General features: G+C 45.6%; 1 protein-coding gene across 28 annotated transcripts in view; it reads left to right on the top strand.

Moving 5' to 3' along the window:
• NEB (nebulin) overlaps nt 1-23,784 on the top strand; it is a 421,259-nt gene that overhangs the window by 11,331 nt on the left and 386,144 nt on the right. For all 28 annotated transcript variants that reach the window (XM_029605471.1, XM_029605466.1, XM_029605487.1 and 25 more), the window contains 5 exons: nt 1,578-1,739; nt 4,482-4,589; nt 6,229-6,333; nt 11,112-11,216; nt 23,436-23,540. In XM_029605471.1, the coding sequence (XP_029461331.1) occupies nt 1,578-1,739; nt 4,482-4,589; nt 6,229-6,333; nt 11,112-11,216; nt 23,436-23,540 (585 nt within the window). The remainder of the gene's footprint in view (nt 1-1,577; nt 1,740-4,481; nt 4,590-6,228; nt 6,334-11,111; nt 11,217-23,435; nt 23,541-23,784) is intronic.

The following is a 23,784-nucleotide window of genomic DNA, read 5'->3' as shown; positions in this document are numbered from 1 at the left end:
GAAAGCTATTGCTAACGTCCTTATTCCACTTTGTGCCTTAATCTAGGCCAGAGGCTAGCAGGGCCCATTATTGATGTGAATCCTTTCAGGAATATAGAACGCCTGCCCTTGCAAACCCAGCACTGCACCTGGCAAGCAGGCTGCAGCTGTGTGGCAAACATGTACTGTATTTCTGGAAGACAGTCTGGGAACTTCACTTGCCTCTCCATAATGTTCCAGCTTCTTTACTGCTTGCAACTTGTTCTAGTGAGCCAAGGCTTGGTATTTTATATTTGATCCCTTTTCTCAGGGCATTCCCTGTAGAAGCCAAGGGACAACATTCAGATGTTGCAGAGCACCGACCAACTTGGTACAGCTCTGGAATCAGGATTTGCCTGTGAGGGGACGTACATTACTGCAAGACCCAAGGGGGATCACCACATAGCCTCTCAATAATTAAGTCCACACAATGGTGGTGGTTCTAAAATAAAAATGTATTGTACTGAAGTCAAAAATCGAGTAAAGCAGTCCAAAAATAGAGGGCAATACAGTCTGTAGAGTTTCAACAAAATTTCAAAATACAAAATAAAAATTACAAAATTCAACAAACTTACAGATTCTAGGAGGTTGTAGGAAAATTTGGACTTATCTTGGTCCCAACAAGCTTCTGTTTCTCTTAGAAACCCAATTAGAACCTTTGGCCTCGTCTTCTCTCACTTAGACCATGCACTTAGTCTCTTAGATAAGGCTTCCTCTCCCTTTGAGCTTGGGAAAGTGACTGCCAGAGCACTGCTTGTGAGCTCCTCCTGGAACTCACTTCAACCAGCTTGAGAAAACAAATCCCTCTCACCATGGAAAGGAAAAGCAACACCCCTTTCTTTTCCTATAAGTATGTAATGCCCATATTAATGCAGTTTCTTAAAATATTTGAATTAATTAGAGATGCTTTAACACCATCCCTGCTGAATGTAAAACCACATAATATATTGCCATCTGTTAGTAAAGTTTAGCTTTGTGTATTCTGCAGATTTTGCCTTTTACTAAGCAAGTGCTGTGATTGATTTTTAAGACTTGTGAGATCCTCATGGCGTATGCTCACTCCTGTTCGTAACATCTATGCTATATCTGCTCTCCTGGGATAATCACAAGGTTTACCATAGGATAAGTACTGCACTGCAGTGATTTAAATCAGGGTCTTACTGCAAGAATTTAATGGACCTTGAAGAATAGATTTTGTTTGTTCTTCTGATCTTCCAACCTTGTTCTTTTCTTGGCACATCGGGTTATTTTCTTGTAGTGTTTTATTAATGATAAAGTATTCTGTAGAACTTCCCATGCCTTAAAACAATGAATACATCAAAATACCCAAAAAGGATAGCAGTAATAAAAATATGCCAAGTGCAAATAACTCAAAAGACCCAACAGCATAGTGCGAAACAGATTTGGTCATCTGGCTAAAAACGTAATCTTTTCTGTTTCTGGTGGAAAACAAGTTCATAGTTATATATCTGCTGAATCTGAACTTCCAAAGATGCAAAGTTATAAAAAGATTCTTACTAATTATGAAAGTAACCATTTTTCGGTTCTGGTGTTCCCAGACCCACAAGTATGTTTCAGGGGAATCTGAGACTACTACTGCTACGACTGAGCCATCAGAGATGCCAACCAGAAAGAAGGTGATACGGAGGAAAGTGGACACCTCCAAGTTCATGACTCCGTACCTAGCGCACAGCCACAAAATGCAAAACCTCTTCAGTCAGGTAAGACATCCACAGGTATGGTGCTGTTATGTATTCTTCCTGCAGTCAGCGAGAACATCTGAATGAGAAATTCAGGCCATGTTGGCAGCATTCAGTTCTTGTTACTGACCAATATGGTCTTCATTTGGAACAAAACAAATTTCACATTAAGAATGCTGTGAGGTCGATATTCAAAGGCATTTATCTGGCTAACTTGCATATTATCCAATTTGAATATCATTGCCCACTTATCTGGCAAAATTTTCTGGATAAGTCATTATCTGGGTAAAATGTAACTGGATAAAAGGAGCATTCTGGGGGGGAGGGGGTTGAGTTAAGCAGGTTACTTATCTGGCTGATATTTGGAGTTAGATGAATAAGTAATTCAGTTAACTCTAGACTCTGTTATGGGCAATTTTAAAATTATCCAGGAACGTGTTCCCAGATAACTTTAAGCTTATTCGGCTATGTTCAAAGAATATTTAAAGAGATTTAAAAACAAATATTTAAAGAGATTTAAAAACAAAATCTTGGCTGCTAGCCAGGAGCCCTTCAGTCTGAATGGAGTATAAGTTGGCTCCGGTAGGCCCATGGTCCCACCAATTAAGCCTCCCAAAATCTTGTTAAAACATGGTGGACCAAAACCCAAGAATGTAAGAGTGCTCCACTTCTCCTCCTTCCTCCCCTTTCCCCTCCCTCCCACCCTCCAAGCCAAGCCCAACCTCAATTCTCCCATCCCTGCTTGCATCCTCTACATTAACGTGGCCGCTGAGTTGTCACTGCTAGCAACAATTTATTTGAATATAGCTACATAACCTTAAAGTGATGTGGGTACATGTACCTGGATAATTATAAACTTAGCTGGCTATATTCAAACACAGCTGGTTATGTTTAACACTATCTGGCTTAAGGTAGCAAAATACATTTATTTGTGAATATTCAGTGGGATGTTTCTCTTGATGAGAGTCTTGGATAACTTATCTAGATAACTTTAGCTGGATAAGTTTTCTGTTTTAGGGATTTTTTTGTATTGGCCACCTTATGTTGTATAGGTGTCGAACATTGGTTCTTGAGGCCTACAAGCAGGTGTGTAATTTCAGGACAACCAAAATATGTGAATTGACCATTAAGAAGAAGCACTGTTTGTGAAGCAAGCTCATGAATATACATTGTGGATATCCTGAAAACCAGGACTGTGTACAGTTCTCAAGGACTGGAGTTTGACAGGCATGGAACCAGGTTTCTAGCAATGCACTATGAGGGTTTAGGCTCCTAATATTTGGAGTTAGGTGCCTAAATTGTCCCTTTTGAAAATTTACTAGGTCTGAGACCCTAAATCTAACTTCCTAGTTTCACTAAGCTCTTAAAGCTAAGAGGCTAAAAAGTGGATTTTAATTAAATATTGGGCCCACTAGAATATGACTGTAAGCCTAAAATTGGCCAATTTAATTCAGTTGTTTTGAACACCCTACAGGCCCAGTGTATTCTGACGACTAATTAGTGGTGCACAAATGTTCACAACCCTCTGTTTTGAAGCTGAGCTTTCTTTAGTATCAAGCAATTGCATTCCCTAACGTCTGGCTCTTTTCTCATCCTCTTCATAGTGCAACATTGCCACTGTGTGGCCGCATGCGTGTACAGTAGGTTCTAAAATAAATAATGCATTGAGATATTTCCTTACTTCACTTTGTAAATCAGGATGCTATTGGAAGGAGACAGGTACCCCTCAGGCAGTGCTTTGTTTTCAGATGGCATGGACAACTATGGAATTTCCAGGCCCTGGGGGGGCAAAGTCAGAGTTTGTGCCACTCTGTATTCAAGGCTTCTGAAATGTGCGGGCTTTGACCTCTTCCACAGAAAGTAAAAAAGCAAGATGGTCTAGGGCAGGAAGAAAGCCAGCCTCAGGTTCCCAAAGCATTGCCTGATCACATCCTAGGGCAAAATCGGGCACGTGCTTCCTCGCACTTCTTGTGGGCTTCAAACATATAGAACAAGCAAACTGTCTTCCAGCTTGAAATGTAAATAACCCCCCTTCCAGCCTCAGAGTGAATGGGGAGCAGATGAAAATTACAAAATTTGTTTTACTAGTAATTTATTGGCTCAATTCAGTGATTCTCAACCCATTTTTCAGGAACATCAATCACAGCAGGTCTGATTTTAGTTTATCAGTATTGAAGAGGCATGAAATGTATTTTTATATATCAACCTGGTTCTTAGACTCATACATATTCATTGTGGCTAGCCTTAAGAACAAGCCTGGCCAGGGTGCTCCTGAGGACTGGGTTTAATTTACTGTAGCTAGCTATAAGTTGGGCAGCCTGGTGGCTTAGTAGCAGGTACTGCGCATTGTCATGCAGAAGACCCGAGTTTGATGGCCAAGCCTTTGGAGCTGGGGCTGCAGAGGCTGTGCTTGCATTCCTCCGTGAAGGCACCTAGTGTCCAGACCTTGGGTCCACATTAGCTGGATTGTGGAGGGAGCCGTGATCTCTGGCTCCTGGTCCAGGGCTGTCACAGCAGTGGCTGAACGGAACTGAGTTGGAAGGGGATCTAAAAAAATAAAATAGAGGGAAAATCTCTAAGAAGTTGTGAATGAAGGCTGATGGTGCCGTAAGCTGATTAGAGGTCAATCCAGGGAACAGACATCCTGACCTGAGAGTCAAACCCAGGTCCTGTATATGGCAGCTCACAGCACTTGTCACTGAGCCACCGTGCTGGCCTCACATGGTATGTTTCTAATTAATTAATAGCTTCATTGTCTTTCAGAACAAGTATAAAGAAAAATATGAAAAAAACAAGGGACAGCCGCCAGGACTTACAGCTGATACGCCAGAACTTCGCAGAATCAAGAAAGCTCAGGCACAGCTTAGTGAGGTCAGTGGCATCCCTCCACACCACACATGTCCTGAAGAAAGCACTGTTGGGTATACTGCTTTGTCATTGTTTGTGGAGAACCAAAAGGGAAAGGTCTACAGGAGCAGTCCTGCCACATTGTGCCTTGCGGAAAATGCAGCGCAAACCAAGGTTTCAAGCTGGAAGTAAGGTGATCCGTGAGTGGGGGGAATGAGACGATATGATAGCGCAGTTACAAATTTGTTTGGCTGTTCTTAAGCACAACTTGTTTGTGATAATCATGAATAGAGTAAATAACTTCTAATCTGTTCAAAGGAATTATTTTGGGGGTACGGTTTAAAATCATATTTCAGGTCTGAAGTAATAAACAATGGGGTAGATTTTTTTAAAAAGCGCGTTCGCGTACTTTTGTTGGCGCACCAGGCGCCAACAAAAGTACGCTGGATTTTATAAGATTCGCACGTAGCCGTGCGTATCTTATAAAATCCTGGATCGGCGTGTGCAAGGCTGCCGATTTTGGGCAGCCGGCATGCGCCGAGCCGCGCAGCCTGCCTCCGTTCCCTCCGAGGCCGCTCCGAAATCGGAGCGGCCTCGGAGGGAACTTTCTTTCGCCCTCCCCTCACCTTCCCCTCCCTTCCCCTACCTAACCCACCCCCCCGGCCCTATCTAAACCCCCCCCTACCTTTATCCATGGATTTACGCCTCCCGGAGGGAGACGTAAATCCACGCGCGTCAGCGGGCTGCTGGTGCGCCGAGACCCGACCCAGGGGCGGTTCCGGAGGGCGAGGCCACGCCCCCGGGCCCGCCCCCGAAACGCCGCGCCCCGCCCCCAAAATGCCGCGTCGTTCAGCCCCGCCCCCGACATGCCCCCTTCAGAAAACCCCGGGACCTACGCGCGTCCCGGGGCTCTGCGCACGCCGGCGGCCTATGCAAAATAGGTGCGCCGGCGCGCAAGGCCCTGCTCACGTAAATCCGGGCGGATTTACGCGAGCAGGGCTTTTAAAATCCGCCCAAATATGTGTATGTAATGAAATTTTGTATAACTACCAGAAATTAATTTTAAGCTTCCACTTTCCTGATAATAGTCCAGACTATCTTCAAATTAAGTAAAAAATGTTTCAAATAAAGGACATAGACTTACCCAAACATGGTGAGGTTGATATTCAACAGATTTGCCCAACTGACTATGGGAGTTAACTGGACAAATCTTTGTGGTTTAAATTACCTGCCTCTACCCTTGCCACTGACTGGAAAAGCTCTGTATGGGGAAAATCGGTGCCTTTATAAAACGAGGCAGGGCTGGAGGCATTCCCAGGCCTTGGTAAAACTAGCCCATCAGCTCTGATATTCAGTGCTGTCTGACCAAAGTTAGACGCTTAAGCCCAGCTGGGGAGAAATCTAGCCTGACATCATCTGAATAACTTTATCCAGATATATTTAGTTGCAGCCTTACCCAGATAGGTTCCGCTGACTATCCGTAGAAAGTTGTCCGGATAACTTTAGGTAATTTGCCAGCTCACTGGCTCTTTGCATATGGGTCTCTCCATGTTTTGTGCTCTGGAAATTGGTTTTATGATATGTCTTAAGTCTGCAGGTTTTCTAGTATTGTATTGAAATTCTTATGCTGCAAGTAAATGATTTTGTGTATACGTTGATATAGGTTAAATATCGAATGGAAGGTGATAATGCTAAGACTATGTGCCATGTTGATGGAACTGCAAGAGACATAGAACATGCTAAAAAGGTGTCCCAACAAGTCAGCAAGGTAAGGGGCGTCTCCAGTATTACAACCCATAGCACACAAAGAAACCCTAAATCATCTTTTAATAGCAAAAGCTTCCAGCTGGAGAAAGCTACACATTGAAAGGATCCCAAAACATATGAAAGAAGGGGTAAAAGGTAGCTTTGGCCTATTCAAAGCCTTGAAGAAGGAGGGGGAAAACTTTACTGTAAGTAACATACTTAGCAGGTATTTAAAATAAAGGAAAAAAGTGATAATCAATTGAGCAATACCTTGTGAAGTTTGGAAGAACAGTATATAAGAATTGTTAAATAAACAGCAAAATAAGTGCATCAGAATAACCAAGTTCTGGCAGTGCGCATAACTAAAACAAGGATTGTTATTGTTGACTTGAGTAGAAATTACCTCTGGAAAAACTTTATCTTGCAAAAACGTTTTCAAATGCATTTATTTATTTTATAGTTTTTATATTCCATCTATCACAACCATAGCCATCCTAAGCATGTTATAACATAATTTAAACATTCTTTAATATACAACTTTTAAAACAATCAATATAATAAAACTATATAAGAAGCAATTCAGAGCCGTTCAAATGCTTGACGAAATACTCAGGCTTTCAATTAATTATGAAATGAGAAGGGTCTAAACTAACATCATTATTACAATATTTTATATTTGTAGGAACATTTGAAAAGGCATTAAGCACACAAGGAAATAGCACAAGGGTTCAAGACAAGAAAATGCCTGTGTTTAATTTGAGTAACTACAAATGTTGGGGGAAAATTTGAATCTAAAACTAAGAAATAGACTCTCCGTTCTGAAAAGCAGCCTGAAAAATACATCTTTATGAGATTTAAATGAGAAAGGTAACTCGTCCTGCAGCTATCTCCAGTAAAGATTTAAAAAAAATGCAAAAGTGGAAACTATCAAAAGAAGATTGCCCCTTTCTCTGCCCCCCGCCAAGAGCTCTTCCAATTGCTTCCTTGTAATAGTATATTTTGGCAATCAGTGGTATGGTGTCTCCAGGGACGTTCAATATTTCATGTAAATTCCTCTTAAACATAACCATCAGGCAATACTGGCTAGCTTGGGAAAGTTAATAAGGCAGAGGTTCTTCTTCCTAACAATATTTTTAAGATGTTCCAGTTTATCAGACAAGACAGTATCCATTTTAAGAAAATCATTGCTTAAAGTCTAAAAAGATCAAAACTGGTCCTCCGGAGCCTTCACCCAAGCCATATTATCATGCACTGCCTTTTCCTGCTATCTAGTGTGCAATTTCAATTCCAGTAGCAATATATCTAAAGTGTTTATTTGACTTGTGATCCATTGTTCCATTCAGACCATTATTCTCCAAACTGCCCCAGGGGCTGGTCCAAACTCTTCAGCTGTCAAACCCTATAATGGTGACCTGAGTTGCTTGCTGAACTGATGTCATACAGCTTCTGATGACTTAACTGAGGCTCCAGCTAGAGGAACCATGCATGGGTTCCACCACCTGAACTATCTCTGCTGACGTCGCCTCCAAAGCCTTTGCAGTAGCAGCAGTTCTCACATTGTGCTGGCTCCTTGTAGTTGGCGTGCTGCCCCTGTCTGGAGGCAACAACATCACTTTGGATGCTGTAATCTCTGCTGCACAACTGGCCATTGAAGCTCCCTGTGGCATCAGAGGAGTTTGCATAGTCTGGAAAGTTGGTCCCATGGGGTCCAAATTCCTCCAAAGACATGGGTAGATTAATTGGACCCAAAGGCAGCTGGGTGACAAAAGCCATCATACCCATGGATGGCATAGGTATTATGGAACTGAGATGAGTGGTGGCAGTTTTTTACATTGCCTTTCCTTTTACCCTTGGAAACAACAGTACAAGTTAAAATTTAAATAAATCAGGAAAGTGCGGATAGGGGATCAGGAACTCAGCTGCCAGTGTCCGACAGTCAGACATTTTGGATCCACCCTCAGCAGCTATGTTCTTAATTATAAATAGAAACATGAATGTGACAGCAGATAAAGACCAAAAGGTCCATCTGGTCTGCTCAGTTTCATTCCTGGTGCCATGCCATTGATCTCAGGTGATCTTTGACGTTCCCTTCACTTTTTCAGAACTAGAAATCTTGTAACCCTACCCAGAAGGAGCATATAAATGTGAGAGGGTCTGACATCTGATTGCCAGTCTCTTGGTAGGGTTCAAAAGGATTTGGGTCAAACAGAGGTGAGGAGGGTGTGTAGAATGCCTAAGCTGGATAGGGATCTCACAGTATCCAAATCCGCTCTGTGATCCACTCTGACTGCTGTCTTCTCACTGCCCCAACACTCACATAACCGGAAAATAGGATATATTGTTGGTTGGATATATTCCAACAAACTCAGCTTTTTTATTTTCTGGTGGTATCACCAGCAGTCAGAGCATGTAACATAAGTGAAAGTCACTGATTAAATCAGGGTGCATAGGCTTACACAGCTAGGCTACATTAGTTACAGAAAGCAAGGAAAGGTTAAATATAATAGAGCTTCAACAATTATATACACATTCCCCTTGATAAAAGGAACTACCTGCAAAAATCTCTCTCACTCTCCATTCCAATCGATCAAAAATAAGCTAAAGGAATGTGACTTCCCCTCGAACTCTTTACCCCAGTAGACCTGGTCGCTCACCGTCTTAGCATAAGATGTTACACCTCAGTGCTTCAGCACTCACGCGTTGAATGCATAGGATTTCTCTCTAAACTCCACAGAAACTACGCAGCCCTCCAGATATTTCTTCTTGACTCCCATCCAAGCAGCAGCGAGGGATTTCCCCCGTGTGCCCAGTTCTCACTCTTCTGAAGCGTCCTCACTCCCCTTTCTCCCCACTGACTGCGGTGGGATCTCAGGACTCTCCTCCGGCCTTGGAGCTCAGGTCAGATGTCCTGGGCGTTTCCCCTTGCGGAGAAACACCACTCTACCTCAAACCTTTCCCCTTTGAGAGGGAAAGACCCTGCAGGGCCCTCTAAGAAACGAGGCCAACCTGGGCGAACCCATTCCCTGCCGAAATCCTAAATCCAGCAATTTACATTGGAGAAAGATTCCTCTCCCCACACCTCATAAAGAAGAATCGTTCTTTAAGAATCCATTAGCCACTTTTCCCATATGGAAAAAGTGCAAAGGCATCTTGTAATTTTATCAGAGACCATGCCATCCAGTGACCGTTCAGAATATCACCTTCTCCATCCTATCCACTGAGCAGTGATTGGCAACCTCTGCTCTCCTACAATATTTTCTCCCCAAACTTGCATCAAATCCCCGGCAGGGATCCTGGGAACTTCCCCACCCAAAATCTATTCTGAAGAACCTTCTATGACACAGGGCCCATTTGGTGGCCCTGCCACAGTCCTATGGCAGAAAAGGGCCATGAAGCCCATTTAATCCAGCCAGTTTACTTCCTGGTGCAATGCCATAGACCTCAGTTGATCTCTGGCTTTCTCCTCACTTCCACAGGAGATCCTATGGCAGCAAAGGACGAGAAGGCTGATCTAGTTAGCCTAATTTACTTCTTTTATTGATTGATTTTATTTAGATGTTTTATATATCATCATTTTAAATGCTGCAATGTTATGGATTATGAGAGTAGCCAGAACAGATTTTTTTATTTTGGGGTGGGGGGAGCTGGGAAAGTTAACATGGGCGGACGCTGTGGCCAGCCCCCTGCCCTGCCCCATCCCCATTACTTATCCCATCCAATATGGGTCTTCATAGCAGTAGCTATAAAACTTTTAAAATTTTGGGCAGCACTCTTTATGTGTCTTTTCACGCTCTTCCTGTTTCTCACTGTCCCTCTGTGGTTAAGGCAACTACTTTATAGAAGAGTTAATCTCTCAGGCTGCTGAAAAGCAATTATGTAAATCGGCTTCTACCCAGCTCAGACATTCTTGAACTTTGAAGGGGCTGAGAGGAGGGAGGGGATAAATAATTACTTGCCAAAAGTAAATATAGATTTTGATGGCCTGAAAGTATTACATGTCTGGCCCAAGGGCAGTGGTGTTTCCCATTCAAGTTTGCCTCCTTAAAGGCAGAGGCAGTAATTCTAATTAGAGATTTACAGCGATACTGCACTTTGGTTTGGGCTTCGTTTTCGGCCTGCCGTGGGAAATTTCATTTTTCCTGCGGTTCGGGCTTTTTTTTTTGGGTGATGCTGATTTTCGGGTTAGCGTGCGCTAACATTTTAAAGTTAGCGCGCACTAATGGGAGTTAACGCACGCTAACCCGAAAAAACACATTTTTTCCGAAATTTCGGAAAAATTGCATTCGTTTTCGTCCTGAACCAGGACGAATTAGACAATTTTGTTGAAATTGTCTAATTCGTGAAAAACGAATGCACATCCCTAATTCTAATGCCTCCGGACCCTCTAACTCCTGCATCTTTCAGGAGCTGACTCAAATGGGACATGACCCTGCCATTAGGGGTGGGAGCCTGAGCCAAAAGTGAGGAGGCACAGGGCCCCTGAGGCCCGCGCTTGGTTCATCTTCTGCCATAGATCTCAGTTAATCTCTGACTTTCTCCTCGCTTCATCACAGCTAAGAATCTTCTGTGTTTATCCTGTGCATTCTTGAATTATGATACTGTTTTGTCTCTACTACCAGCCCTTCCATGAAGCCACAACTCTTGCCATGAAAAAATATTTTCTGATACTGTTTCTACCTTCCTGGTGCCTCAAACCAAGCATTCTTTCTTCAGAAAAGTTTGCTTCCTCTGCATTTCATATATATTTGTTCTAAATTTGAAATAAATAAATCTGATGTTATATATTTCCCTTCCTGTTAGGTCCTGTATAAGCAGAACTGGGAAGACACGAAAGAAAAGTACCTATTGCCCCCTGATGCACCAGAGCTTGTGCAAGCTGTTAAAAATACTGCACTTTTCAGCAAGGTAAGGGACATTTAGCACTAATGTGTGCAAAAGAACCAATGCAGACCAGTACTTGAACTAGGTTTAAAGCTATGCCAAGATATATGTTTACATACATATACAGTCTTTATGGAGAGGTAACACGACGGGATCCACTTTAGGAAAAGTAAGGAAAGGGTGCAATCAGTTTTGTTACTGTATTGTCTGTTTCTAGATACTAAACCTGAGAGGAAAACAGGTCTTGATCCTTCAGGTTTTCAATAACTTTAACATAAGGCATTATACCATATGTATGGCATTGTTACACTAACCTCTGTGCTGTTAGTTTGCTCCTAAGAGGGAATAATGTTGATTTCTATCTGTAATCTGTCTGTATAATTCCCTCTTCTAAATTCTGCTTTTTGAAAACCAGATCTAGATACATTGCATATGCTGGGAGGGAACGGTAATAGTGGTTACTTCAGCTTGCAGTTGCATAGGTATTTATTGTCCTGTTTATTGGTGGTTTAGCTTAGTGATTAGAACAGAGACCCTGGAGATCCTAGTTCCAATCTCTTATCCACCACTTGATCTGTGATTTTCAGCAAGTGACTTCACATCCCTGGACTCAAACGTAGGGCCAGATTCATGAAGGCTTTTAACTATTTTGTGTCTATGGGAAAAACCTTCGTGAATCAGGTACTTAGGTTGCCCGTCATCTGGGACATGAGCATAGTAGTCTTGAGTATTTTGTACAGTACTAGGCACGCTGACAACTCTATATTGATAATTCCTTTATAGGAGAAATGCAGTAAATCTTATATGGAATATGGCACTGTCCATAAATATATAAGATGGTCTAAAATAATGGTCCTCAACCCAGTCCTGGGGGAATGCTCTGACCAGTCTGGTTTTCAGGATATTGACAATTGAACAGGCATGAGAGATATGTGCATGTAATAGAGGCAGTGCATGCAAATGTATCTCATGCCTATTCATTGTAACTATCCAGAAATAGAAATGGATCAAAAAACCATAAGAACATGAGATCAGGGAATCCCCAAGCACTCGGTTGACGACCAATGGTGTATATCACTGTGGCCTCAGTTTTGCAAAAGTCCTGATCCATATAAGATAAATATCTGGAGATATTTGACCCATGGCATGCTTTTCTTACACCGTGTAAAAGATGTTCAGGCCAGCTAGGAGATATTCATCAAAACCAGAACTGGGCTGGCTGAGCTCTGCTCTTCTTACTTGGAGGTATATGGACACTCTAATATGCAGCTTGTATTGTGGTAGGCTGAGAAGAGTAGCTGGGGCCTAGTGAAAACTTTGAATTGCAATAGCAATAACAGACGCAGCCAGAACCTCACTCCACCTTCTTTCACCGCCCTTTCACATCATATTCAATAAGTACACAACACACTGGTATGGGAACATCAAGGCCGCAGCAATATAACTAGCCTGAGCCCTTATACAACATATAACTCCAGTTATCCACCACCAGCCAGCAAGATAACCAACCCCCAGGCCACCCGGCCTGGTCCTAGTTAGACAGCACCTGCTGCCTAACTTCAGCCTCTGCCACTGGCCAGCAAGGAGCTAATTCCCAGTTTAGCCAGTTGACCGACAGGTAAAGCTCCAGCCAGTATGTGCCTCCAACTGGCTACCCGTAGAGCCACCACCTTTCACTAAAGAGGCTCAGGCAAACCGCCAACCCCAGCTGCGACAGCCATAAACCAATATTACAAACATGGTACATAACACAAGGGCAGGAGGAAGGGTCGCTGCTCGTCCAGGAATACCTTGGGTCAGAGGCACGTAGCCGGTACACATGCCCTTAAATAGGGCTCCCTACTTCCGATACTCCCCGTGGCGCTGTCCAATCTGATTGTGCCACGAGGGAATATTCAAGATCTCATCCGGGGTCTCAGGACTCCTCCCCACCCCACACCCGCCCCTTCCAGCTTCAAGCTGCCGGAGCTTGTCTGGTGCGCCCATTAGCCTCAGGCAGCCCGGCACTCCGGCCGAACTGCCCTTACATAACAGACGCAGCCAGAACCTCACTCCACCTTCTTTCACTGCCCTTTCACTTCATATTCAGTAAGTACACAACACACTGGTATGGGAACATCAAGGCCGCAGCTTTATTAACAATATAACTAGCCCGAGCTCTTATACGACATATAACTCCAGTTATCCGCCACCAGCCAGCAAGATAACCAACCCCCAGGCCACCCGGCCTGGTCCTAGTTAGACAGCACCTGCTGCCTAACTCCAGCCCCCACCACCGGCCAGCAAGGAGCTAGTTCCCAGTTTAGCCAGTTGACCAATGGGTAATGCTCCAGCCAGTATGTGCCCCCAACTGGCTACCTGTCGAGCCACCACCTTTCACTAAAGAGACTCGGGCAAACCGCCAAAGACGCAGGGAGGCAAACTTATCCCGTGCCTCCCCAAAGATGCGGCCATAGGTTCCCTCCTAACACCCATTCCAAGGCCTCCTGGATTGCATTAATGAACAAGTCCCTGCCGATAAATGATAAGTGAACCCATCTGATCTAAATAAACTGGCTTGCAGGTCCCAGGATCATTCATGCTTTATGTGCACTCCCCCCATAACCTTCAACCAGGATCCAATCTGCTGATTGGCTTTCGCCCTGCAGCGCCCCTAACTGCGCTACTCTATTTCGGCCGGCCTTGGAATGATGTCTGATCAGCATAACACTAACGTGGAAAGGTCCTTCCTCACCATGCTGATGAACTGTCTGCCCGATACCTTACCCCAATCATTACCCCCCAAATGCACCACCAGCACGTCCGGGATGGACTGGGAATTCAATGAATGTCGCACCAGTGGTAGGAGCTCCGACCAGCACATCCCGCATCTTCCCAGCCAGTGGACGGCCACATTCTGTGCAGCCAAACCCAAGTGAGGGCCATACGGCCGATGACATGCATGCTTATGTGCCCAGGCCACAAAGGAGTGCCCAATGACCCAAGCCTGTCAACACCTGGGCGCAATATCTAAAGGAGAAACAATACAGTTAATGCAAGGTACCATAGTCCCCCACCCCCGGCCTAATGTATAGTCGGAAGGCATCAGATCTCCATCTCCCAATCCTCTGTATCACCTCATCCCCCAATCCTGACCCAGTGGCAGAGGTGGCCACTCCTATTCGGAAGGAATGTGTCCTGAAATTGGCATCCCCCAAACCTATTTTGACCAACCCTGCCCTAAAGACCACCTCAAATTGATATCTGGTCAGAGGGCGCAGATCCTGATGAATCAACAGGTGACTTCCTCCTGCTGGGCGGATGGCCACACAACCCGCTAAATTTGCCACTGGGCAAGTTCGCAATCCTTCACTGCCCTTAAAACCAACTCCGTCCCCTTATCCGCCTGGTCTGTTTTTGACTTCCTAATTAGTAGCCTAACAAAACCTTTCCAACTAGGACATGACATAGCTGTAAACCAGTTCGTCCACATCTTTGCTAGCCCTGGCTACTAGTTCCCCAATGCGCATTGCCCCAAAAAAGGCTAGCACAAAAGCTGTGTGGAAGACGCACTCCTCATATTCAGACGAACATATTATTGAGGCCACCTCCCATAGTGCCACCAATATGTTGTGAGTAATGGGCCTTTATACACTTTTAAAAATACCGGTAAAATGTAATGATGTAGATTGAAGGTATTTTTATACAGGTTATATAGTTCACAAATGAAATGAATTAATGGAAAATAAAAATATTATTAGATAATTACTGTGTCATTGAGTGAGCGAAAAATAGAGACCTTGTCTTTAATGTAGTTTTTGCCTAAGTGAGTAATGGGCCGCCTGGTATCCTGCGACACACCCGCTCCTCTGGCCCAGTCTAGCAGCAACTTACGCACCGCGAAGTGACCCATAGGGAAGTCCCAGCTATGAGCTCTCATAAAATTCAAAAATCCCATCAGCTGCTGGGACACAGCCGCCTTGGTACTCCCAGACCTGTGCGCCTATGGAATGAATTGAACCAGCTCCATGTCGTGAACCGGCCCCCAGCACCACCCCCAAGCCAAAAGAAAATCCACCACCTTAGCGGCTCCAGCTAGGTATCCCGCCCAAGTTGAAGGAGCTAGTGATGCCCGCAACAGTTACCGAACCTCCATAGAGAACTGGGCATGGATGCGCCGACAGGATCCACTGGAGGGGCAAGGGTCCTGAACAGAGCCCACTTGAAATGAGAAAAAGAATCTGCTAGTTTGTTACGCATCCCCGGGACATGCCACGCCCAGGCGGTAACATTCAATCGCATGCAGGATAATACAAATTCTCGTAACAGTTCAGACACTAAGAAACACCTAGCTGCCCTCTCACCTCAACAACCCCCAAATCACCTCGACAACCCCCAAATTATTGCACCAAAAAACTATTCTCCTATTACACATTCGTGGCCCCCATATATGTAATGCAGCTACTATTGGGAACAATTCCAGGAAGGCTATATTTCTGGTAACTCCCAGTTGCACCCACTCCTCCGGCCCCGCAGACACGCACCAGGAACCCTGGAAATATATACCAAAACCCTTCCCCCCAGAAGCGTCCGAAAAAAGCTCTAAGTCTCGGCTAGACAGTCTTTCTTTGCCATAAACAAACTCCATTAAATTCCACCAGAAATGTCTGCCATACTCCTAAGTCCTCCTTCATGCCCTTGGAAATTTGAATCTGGTGCATAGGCCTATGTACCCCTGCCATTGCCTAGGACAATCTCCTCAAAAAGACTCTTGCCATGGGGATAACTTTGCATGCAAAGTTCAAGCTCCTGACATATGACTGTTCTTGCTGCAAGGTTAATTTTCGACACCCCCAAGCCCCCTCTACCATTTCCTTCAACTTCTCAAGCTTGTCCTCCGGCAATCTTGAAACCATATTCACTGAGACCAACTCAATCCCAAGGAATGTTAGAGAAGTACCTGGCCCTTCCGTCTTTTGAGATGCCACTGGGATACCGAATTCCTTGGTGGTCCTCAGAAAACAACCCAGCAGTCCCTGTCAAGTTTCTGAATTTTTTGGTCCAATAAACAAAAAATCATCCAGATAGTGCACTATGTTGGATAAACCTGATCTCCGCTCCACCACCCAATGCACAAAAGTACTAAACAACTCAAAGTAGGCGCAAGAGATGGAACAACCCATGGGCAAGCACTTATCAAAGGAATTTATTATCTGGAATTTGTTGCCAGAGGATGTGGTTAGTGCAGTTAGTGTAGCTGGGTTCAAAAAAGGTTTGGATAAGTTCTTGAAGGAGAAGTCCATTAATGGCTATTAATCAATTTTACTTAGGGAATAGCCACTGCTATTAATTGCATCAGTAGCATGGGATTTTCTTAGTGTTTGGGTAATTGCCAGGTTCTTGTGGCCTGGTTTTGGCCTCTGTTGGAAACAGGATGCTGGGCTTGATGGACCCTTGGTCTGACCCAGCATGGCAATTTCTTATGTTCTTATGTTCTTATGAACAACCCATGGGCAAGCACTTAACAAAATAAAACTTACCCAAAAACTGAAGACCCAATAGTGGGAAACTATCAGGATGTATGGGCAACAGAGAAAGTGGACTCAATATTTGCTTTCGCCATGAACGCCCCTGGCCCACACTGGGCAAGTATCCGGACTGCCGAGTCAAAAGAAGCATAAGACACCAAACACAGCTCCCTAGGTACAAAATCATTGACCAAGTTGCCAGTGGGGAAAGACAAATTGTGTATGAGGCGAAATTTGCCCGGTTCCTTTTTCAGAACCACCGCCAATGGGGAAAGAATCATTCTCGCAAATGGGGGCTCCTCAAAAGGTCCTGCTATTCTACCCAGAGATAGCTCAGTCACCAGCTTCTTGGCAATCACTTCCTTTCATTTAAGTCCTGCAGCAGAATGCTTTACCCGACATCGATCAATAACACCAGTATAAGGGATGTGAAAACCTACTGAAAATCCCTCCCTGACTATCCTCGCAGCCCCTGCCCTAGGATAAATGCTAAGCCAAGGCTCCATGGCCTCAGCCCTCACCAGGGATGGCGCCTTAAAATATATGTCATTTTCCCACCTGCCCAGGACCAGGAGTGGAGGAGTAGTGGTTAGAGCAGTGGACTATGAACCAGGAGACCAGCGTTCGAGTCCTGCTGTCGCTCCTTGTGACCTTGTGCAAGTCACTTTACCCTCCATTGCCTCAGGTACAAAAACTTAGGTTGTAAGCCCTCTGGGGATAGGGAAATACCTACAAGTACCTGAATGTAATCCACTTTGAAGCAGTGAAAAAACAAAAGTGCAAAAAGAGGAATATAAAAAAATCTAAATAAAATTAATCTAAATAAAACACCGCCTCCGACGCCGACCACGAGGCAGCCCCTGCCTCCTTCCGCGAACGCTGACGCCATCCTGCCGACCTTCCTCCTCCTCCGAGGGAGCACGCTGCCGACGTACAGCCAATCAGGGGACAGCCCTGATTGGCCTTTAAATTTGAACGGCTCCTAGGCGCCGCGTGCCATGCGTCGCGCGCCAAAGGAGCACAACAAAGGGGCAGGCCCCTTTGTGCGCCCCTTCATGCAGCCCCAGAGGGCTGCCCCCACGCGTTCACTTCTTCGGACTTACAATAATTCCACTGGGAACAAAACTACACCATCCTCCGATCGTAACTTATCAATCAATCTCCACCTAAAGTACTAGTTCCAGCTTCTCAGACCTAAAAAACCGAGACCACCCCGAACTCAGCTTAGTTCTCCCTTCGAAGAAAATGAAGTCACGGATATAGATAACCTCAGAACAAACCACTCTTCTCCACAATTTACTACAGGCTACCAGTTTCTCCCTGGAACATTGAAGAGGCACCCTGTCAACAGTCCCCTATAGGTTTCAAGTCTTCTCCACCCTACCAGCACCCACCCAGCTCTTGCCTAGCCCCCGCAACCATATCCAACCAGACCAGCTTCTACCACCATCCTCTGATCTCTCCTCTTCTCACCATCCTCTCTTCAACATTCGAGCAGGTACCATGCAAACCTACCCCATTCCCATCGTCTATCATCGCCACTCTCACCTCTTCAAACTCTCACAACGGACCTTGAATCAGTCAACAAGATCATTCATCCCTATCATGCTCTCTCCCTTGACCCAATTACTAGGACTCACGATATTCTCTCTAACCCTCTTCAACGCTCAGTCCCTCACAAAGAAAATGTACATTCTTCACGATTATCTGCTCGACTCCAAACCAGATGTATGTGCTATCACGGAAACCTGGTTAAAAAGCTCTGACACCCCACTGATAAACCAGCTACCTATACACCTTTATGACATCTTCTCAATTACAAGACCCAAAAAAAGAGGGGGTGGTCTGCTTCTAGCAACCAAGAAAGAATTGAATCTTAGCCAGCAACCCATCAAGACCTCCTCCAAAAAACTAGAACTCGGTTTGTTCAAGTCAAAACATATTCAAATTCTCCTTGTTTACGCTCCACCCGGCTCACTAGACTCTGACGCCTCACCTCTTATAGAAACCATTGCTAAATACATTAACATTGACTCACCTGCTATGATTCTGGGGGACTTCAATCTGCATGTCGACGCCTCCCCGATCTCCCCCAACTGCGAAACCTTCCTATCCACACTCCAGGCAATGGGCTTTGAACAAATTGTCAATAAACCCACCCATAAGGCAGGACACACACTAGACCTCATCTTCCTAAACTCACACTTATCATACATTAACACTCCAGACTGCACCCCAGTCCCTTGGTCCGACCATTCACCTATATCAGCTACTCTCACGACTCGAGGAAACCCCTCTCAACCACAACCTCACTCCACCATCCATCTCAGAAGAAAATGTTCCTCCGACATTCTCAGTGAACATCTTTCCAAGGAACTCCCCAATCTAGACACCTCCAACCCCAACTCAGCCCTTCTATCCTGGCGCAATATCACGGAGTCTATAGCCAACAAACTTTGCCCTAAAGAGACGAAAATCATCAATTGGACTCAAAAAAGGAAGCAACCTTGGTACTCACCGGAACTTAAACGGATGAAGCAAGACCTCCGACACAAGGAAGGCACTTGGCGGAAGTTCCCCAACACCACAACTCTGTCAGACTACAAACGCACCATGCATCTTTATAAGATTTCTCTTCTACAAGCAAAAAAAGACTATTATGCCAGCAGAATCCATGATATTCAGTATGATGCTAGGGCCCTGTTTTCCTATGTATCTCAACTCACTAAACCCTCTGCCCCTACCATCCCTGACGATCAGGCTCAATCCAAAGCCAATGAACTCGCACTCTTCTTTCATGATAAAATTGCAAACACGCTAGTGCTCCTCCCTACCAACTCAACACCTCCAGCGCAAAACTTCACCACCATATGTTCCACCAGAGCCACTCTAGATTCCTTCGAGCCCACCACCCCTCTGAAGATAGAATCAACACTCAAGAAGTTGAAACCATCCAGCCACCCGATGGACCACATCCCAACGAAACTTCTGCTCCTGATCCCTGGAACTATCTCCAGATCTCTGGCTGACATCATCAACTGCTCCCTAGCCCAAGGAATATACCCGGATGATCTTAAAACAGCATCTATTAAACCTCTCTTGAAGAAACCCAACCTGGACACAAATGAGCTCTCCAACTTCCGACCAATATCCAACCTCCCGCTGCTAGCAAAACTCACCGAGAAGGTGGTGAACACACAGCTCTCGGACTTCCTGGAGGAACACAAAATCCTAGAGATTTAGGAGTCATCATTGATAACCATTTGAACCTAAAAAAATCAATCAATAAGATTTCGAAGGATTGTTTCTTCAAGCTTCAAGTAATGAAAAAACTCAAACCCCTTCTCCATCTCCAGGACTTCAGAACTGTCCTTCAGTCAACACTATTCTCCAAAACGGACTACTGTAACACTCTCCTCTTAGGACTCCCGATCTCTGCCACCAAACCACTACAAATGCTCCAGAACTCAGCAACCAGGATATTAACCAACACCAACTGGAGAACTCACATCACTCCTATACTTAGAAACCTACACTGGCTACCTATTAAATACAGAATCTTGCACAAAACACTCACCATTATCCACAAATCCATCCACAACCAACTACCTCTAGACCTGCAGTTCCCACTCAAACTATACACATCCGCAAGACCTATCAGAGCGGCACACAAAGGGAACCCTTCAAGTCCCCCCTACCAAATCCTCTCGTCTAACTTCCACGAAAGAACGGGCATTCTTCACAGCTGGCCCCATCATCTGGAACAACCTGCCGACTGACCTAAGACTGGAACCCTGCCTGATTACCTTCCGAAAAAAACTCAAAACCTGGCTTTTCCTCCAAGCCTTCCCTTAAGCCTAACATAGCAACAATACTTCTATTTAGCCCAATAGACTAAATGACCGACCCAACCACTGTATAGACATACGTTCTCATCCTCCAGTTTTTCTGTCCTTTATTTCCTGGCTACTCTAGCCCCCAAGTTCATTATCCCTGTTATTTGTAACTGTGCTTCGGCCTTCCTGTTATTATGGTTATGTTCAGTTAATCCCTAAGTTTTGATGTAAACCGGTCTGATATGAAGCTTGTCATGAAGTTCGGTATAGAAAAATGTTAAAATAAATAAAGAAAGAAATAAATCTACTCCCTTCTTTGCACATTTGGTTGCCGGATGACTGGCACCACAGTTGGCACATAGGTGTTTAAATTTACAGTCTGTGAAATTGCAGACCGACCTGTTAAAACACCAGCACACATCAGATACTCCAGCCACAAGTTTTCCCGCATGGGCCCTGATTGAAAGGGCCTAACACCTAACCCGCCACAGGTTCCTAGAGGAACGCTACTCTGACTCGCCGGAGTTGCCCTGTTAGTCATTTGAGTTAGCCATAACCCAACATGCTGAGTACCCCAAGACATAAATTTATTTTCCTCCATCTTGTCTCGGAAGTGCTCATCATAGTTGAGCCATGCCCTACCCTCATAGTCCTTGTGCGCAGCCAATATAGCATCAGCATAGGCTAGCATAGGACCACTAATCATTCTTAAGAAACAGCGGACCCAATTCAGGATCGTCTTAGGAACCTTCCTGTGTGTCCCCTGTGGGTGCTTGCTATCTTTTTTCTTCCAGTCCTCCTTTTTCCCACCCCTGCGGCCTTCTAAAAGCTTAAAGATATCTATATACCTACGCTTCCGTATTTTCCGCCACATGGAGTGCGATACATCTTCCCACAATTCCAAAAGGGTTAACAAACCAGGGCGCCCCTGTCTAACGACTGTGCTCCCCCTTCACTAGCTACAGCGGCCTTACCAGTGGTCAAGGAAGATGAGGAGCTAGATGATGTGGTTGAGGAAGAAGATGAACTAGGGGAGCTGTATCTACTCCACCTGCATCTATGCTTCGACCTTCCCCGCTTTCTGATCCCGGCTTCCGCCTGGGATGCAGAAGCACCCTCTCCTTGCTTGTCCCGGACACATTATTGTGACATGGCCTCACTCCCTCAGACCGCCCCGTATTCCCACCGTCCTCGCTCACGACCTCACCCACTGGGACACCCATTGCGCTTAACTCACCCTGTGACATGAGGGCCGTGGTCATCCCGGAGGCACCAGCTGCCGCAGCATCCATTGCTCTCCCAGCCACTCCCACTGGAACCGATCCACATCCAGTATGTGAGGTCTCTGCCAGGTTGCCAGGGGTTATCCTCACGTCCTGTTGCTCTGGTCACCCTACCTGCAATACAGCAGAAGATACAGCAGCCACTGGAGAAGAAACCCAATCCACACTATAAGGATAACTTCAGCCCAGGGGATAACCTCTCCCCCATGCCGAACCAGCAGAGGAAAAAAATTCTCCCCCGCTGCGTGGCGGTTTGTATCCCTTCAGGTCCTCTGTAGTCCCATCTCACGGGGGGGAGGGGGGGCGCATCCCCAGGGGTTCACTCCCCCCTCACCTCCCAAGCCAAAACCCTGTCTGTATCCCTGTGGGGGGGGGGGGGCTCACTCGCTCAGAAAAGGAGCCGATCCTAGCCAGGATGTCCTAGACTCTCCCCCAGACCAATCCTGAGCCATGCGCGATCCCTCCCCCACAAAACCCTGCTCATCTACTATCCCCGGCCAGTCAGCCCCAGTACTAGGACCTGCCTGGTTGTAAGCTCCCTCCCAAGCAGCTCTGGTCCCACTGACTAACCCAGATGCACCCCGCCTCTGGACACACTCCTCTGAGTCCGCACACACCCTATTCCACCTGCCCCAGAATGCTGCTGAAGGGGAAAGCCTTTTTGGCTGCAATTTTCCCCCGCTGTGCCTGGCTACCCCTGGTTTGAGCAGGTTGTGACCCACTAGGGTTAGACACTCCAGCCCACCTCCTGGACCCCCTACCCGAACGTGACCCAGCCTCCGTTACCCCGCCGCTGGATGTGCTAGGGACATTTTCCACGTCAAAAAATCCCCCAGGACCGGCTTCTAATGGAGCAGCCAGTAAACTTTTACCTTTACTCCTGCTCCTCCCCCCTCTTGCCGACCCAGCCCCCACAGCTGCAGTTGTACCAATTGGTATAACAGACACGTTCCCCCTGGGCCGAACCCTCACACTCCCCAACGCCATTGGGCCCAGTGAGTCTGCAGAAAGAGCACCAGACTCCGCCTCCCCCCTGCTCAGCCCCCGAGCCCCCCCATGCGTTCTGATTGGATGCGCTGGGCGCTCAGCATCTGATTCATGGTCGCTGACTGCGACCTCGATGAGCTGCTCCTCCTCAGCCATGATCTGCACGCTGCTCGTCCAGGAATCCCGCGGGTCAGAGGCACGCAGCCGGTACACATGCCCTTAAATAGGACTCCCTACTCCTGAAACTCCCCGCGGCGCTCTCCAATCCGGTCGCGCCGCGAGGGAGTATTCAAAATTTCATCCGGGGACTCGGGGCTCCCCACCCCTTCCGGCTTCGAGCTGCCGGAGCTTGTCTGGCACGCCCATTAGCCTGGGGCAGCCCGGCACTCCGGCCGAACTGCCCTTACAGAACATTTGATGGAACATGCACAAGCATTCAGCTCAGCTGGGCATCAGTGTTAATCAAGACTGTGGATTGCAACAGTAATACTTAACATTTATTGTTCATTTAAGGGGTTAAACATTTATTTTCTGATTTTCTCAATTAAAAAAACTATTTGATTTCATAGTCTATTTAAAACGATGCTTTGTTTCCAAGTCTTTTTGAACTAATTGATTCTTCCCTTTTAGAAACGGTACACAGCAGACTGGGAGGAAGACAAAACTTTGTTTTACCCTTACCATGACAGCCCAGAACTTAGGAGGGTTGCAAAAGCTCAGAAGGCTCTTAGTGATGTAAGTAACAATGCAAATGAAATGACATTGGAGGAACAGACCCTTACGAGGTACAGGGTGCCAAATGTGACACATAATTTTCTACAACTTAATTCATTTCTTTGCTGTTAATTCTGCAGTCTAGTTAAGCTTTCTCCTATTTATGGCTGAAGTGGACAAGAATGTTCCCATTGAATATAATACTGAAATATCATTTAGAGGCATATTAACTGTAGCCAACCATAGCATCCAACTCTCACTTGCA

Source organism: Rhinatrema bivittatum, chromosome 6, assembly GCF_901001135.1.
Source record: "Rhinatrema bivittatum chromosome 6, aRhiBiv1.1, whole genome shotgun sequence".
Lineage (NCBI taxonomy): Eukaryota > Metazoa > Chordata > Amphibia > Gymnophiona > Rhinatrematidae > Rhinatrema > Rhinatrema bivittatum.
Note: the sequence above shows the minus strand (reverse complement) of the source record. Positions and strands in the feature narration are given on the sequence as shown.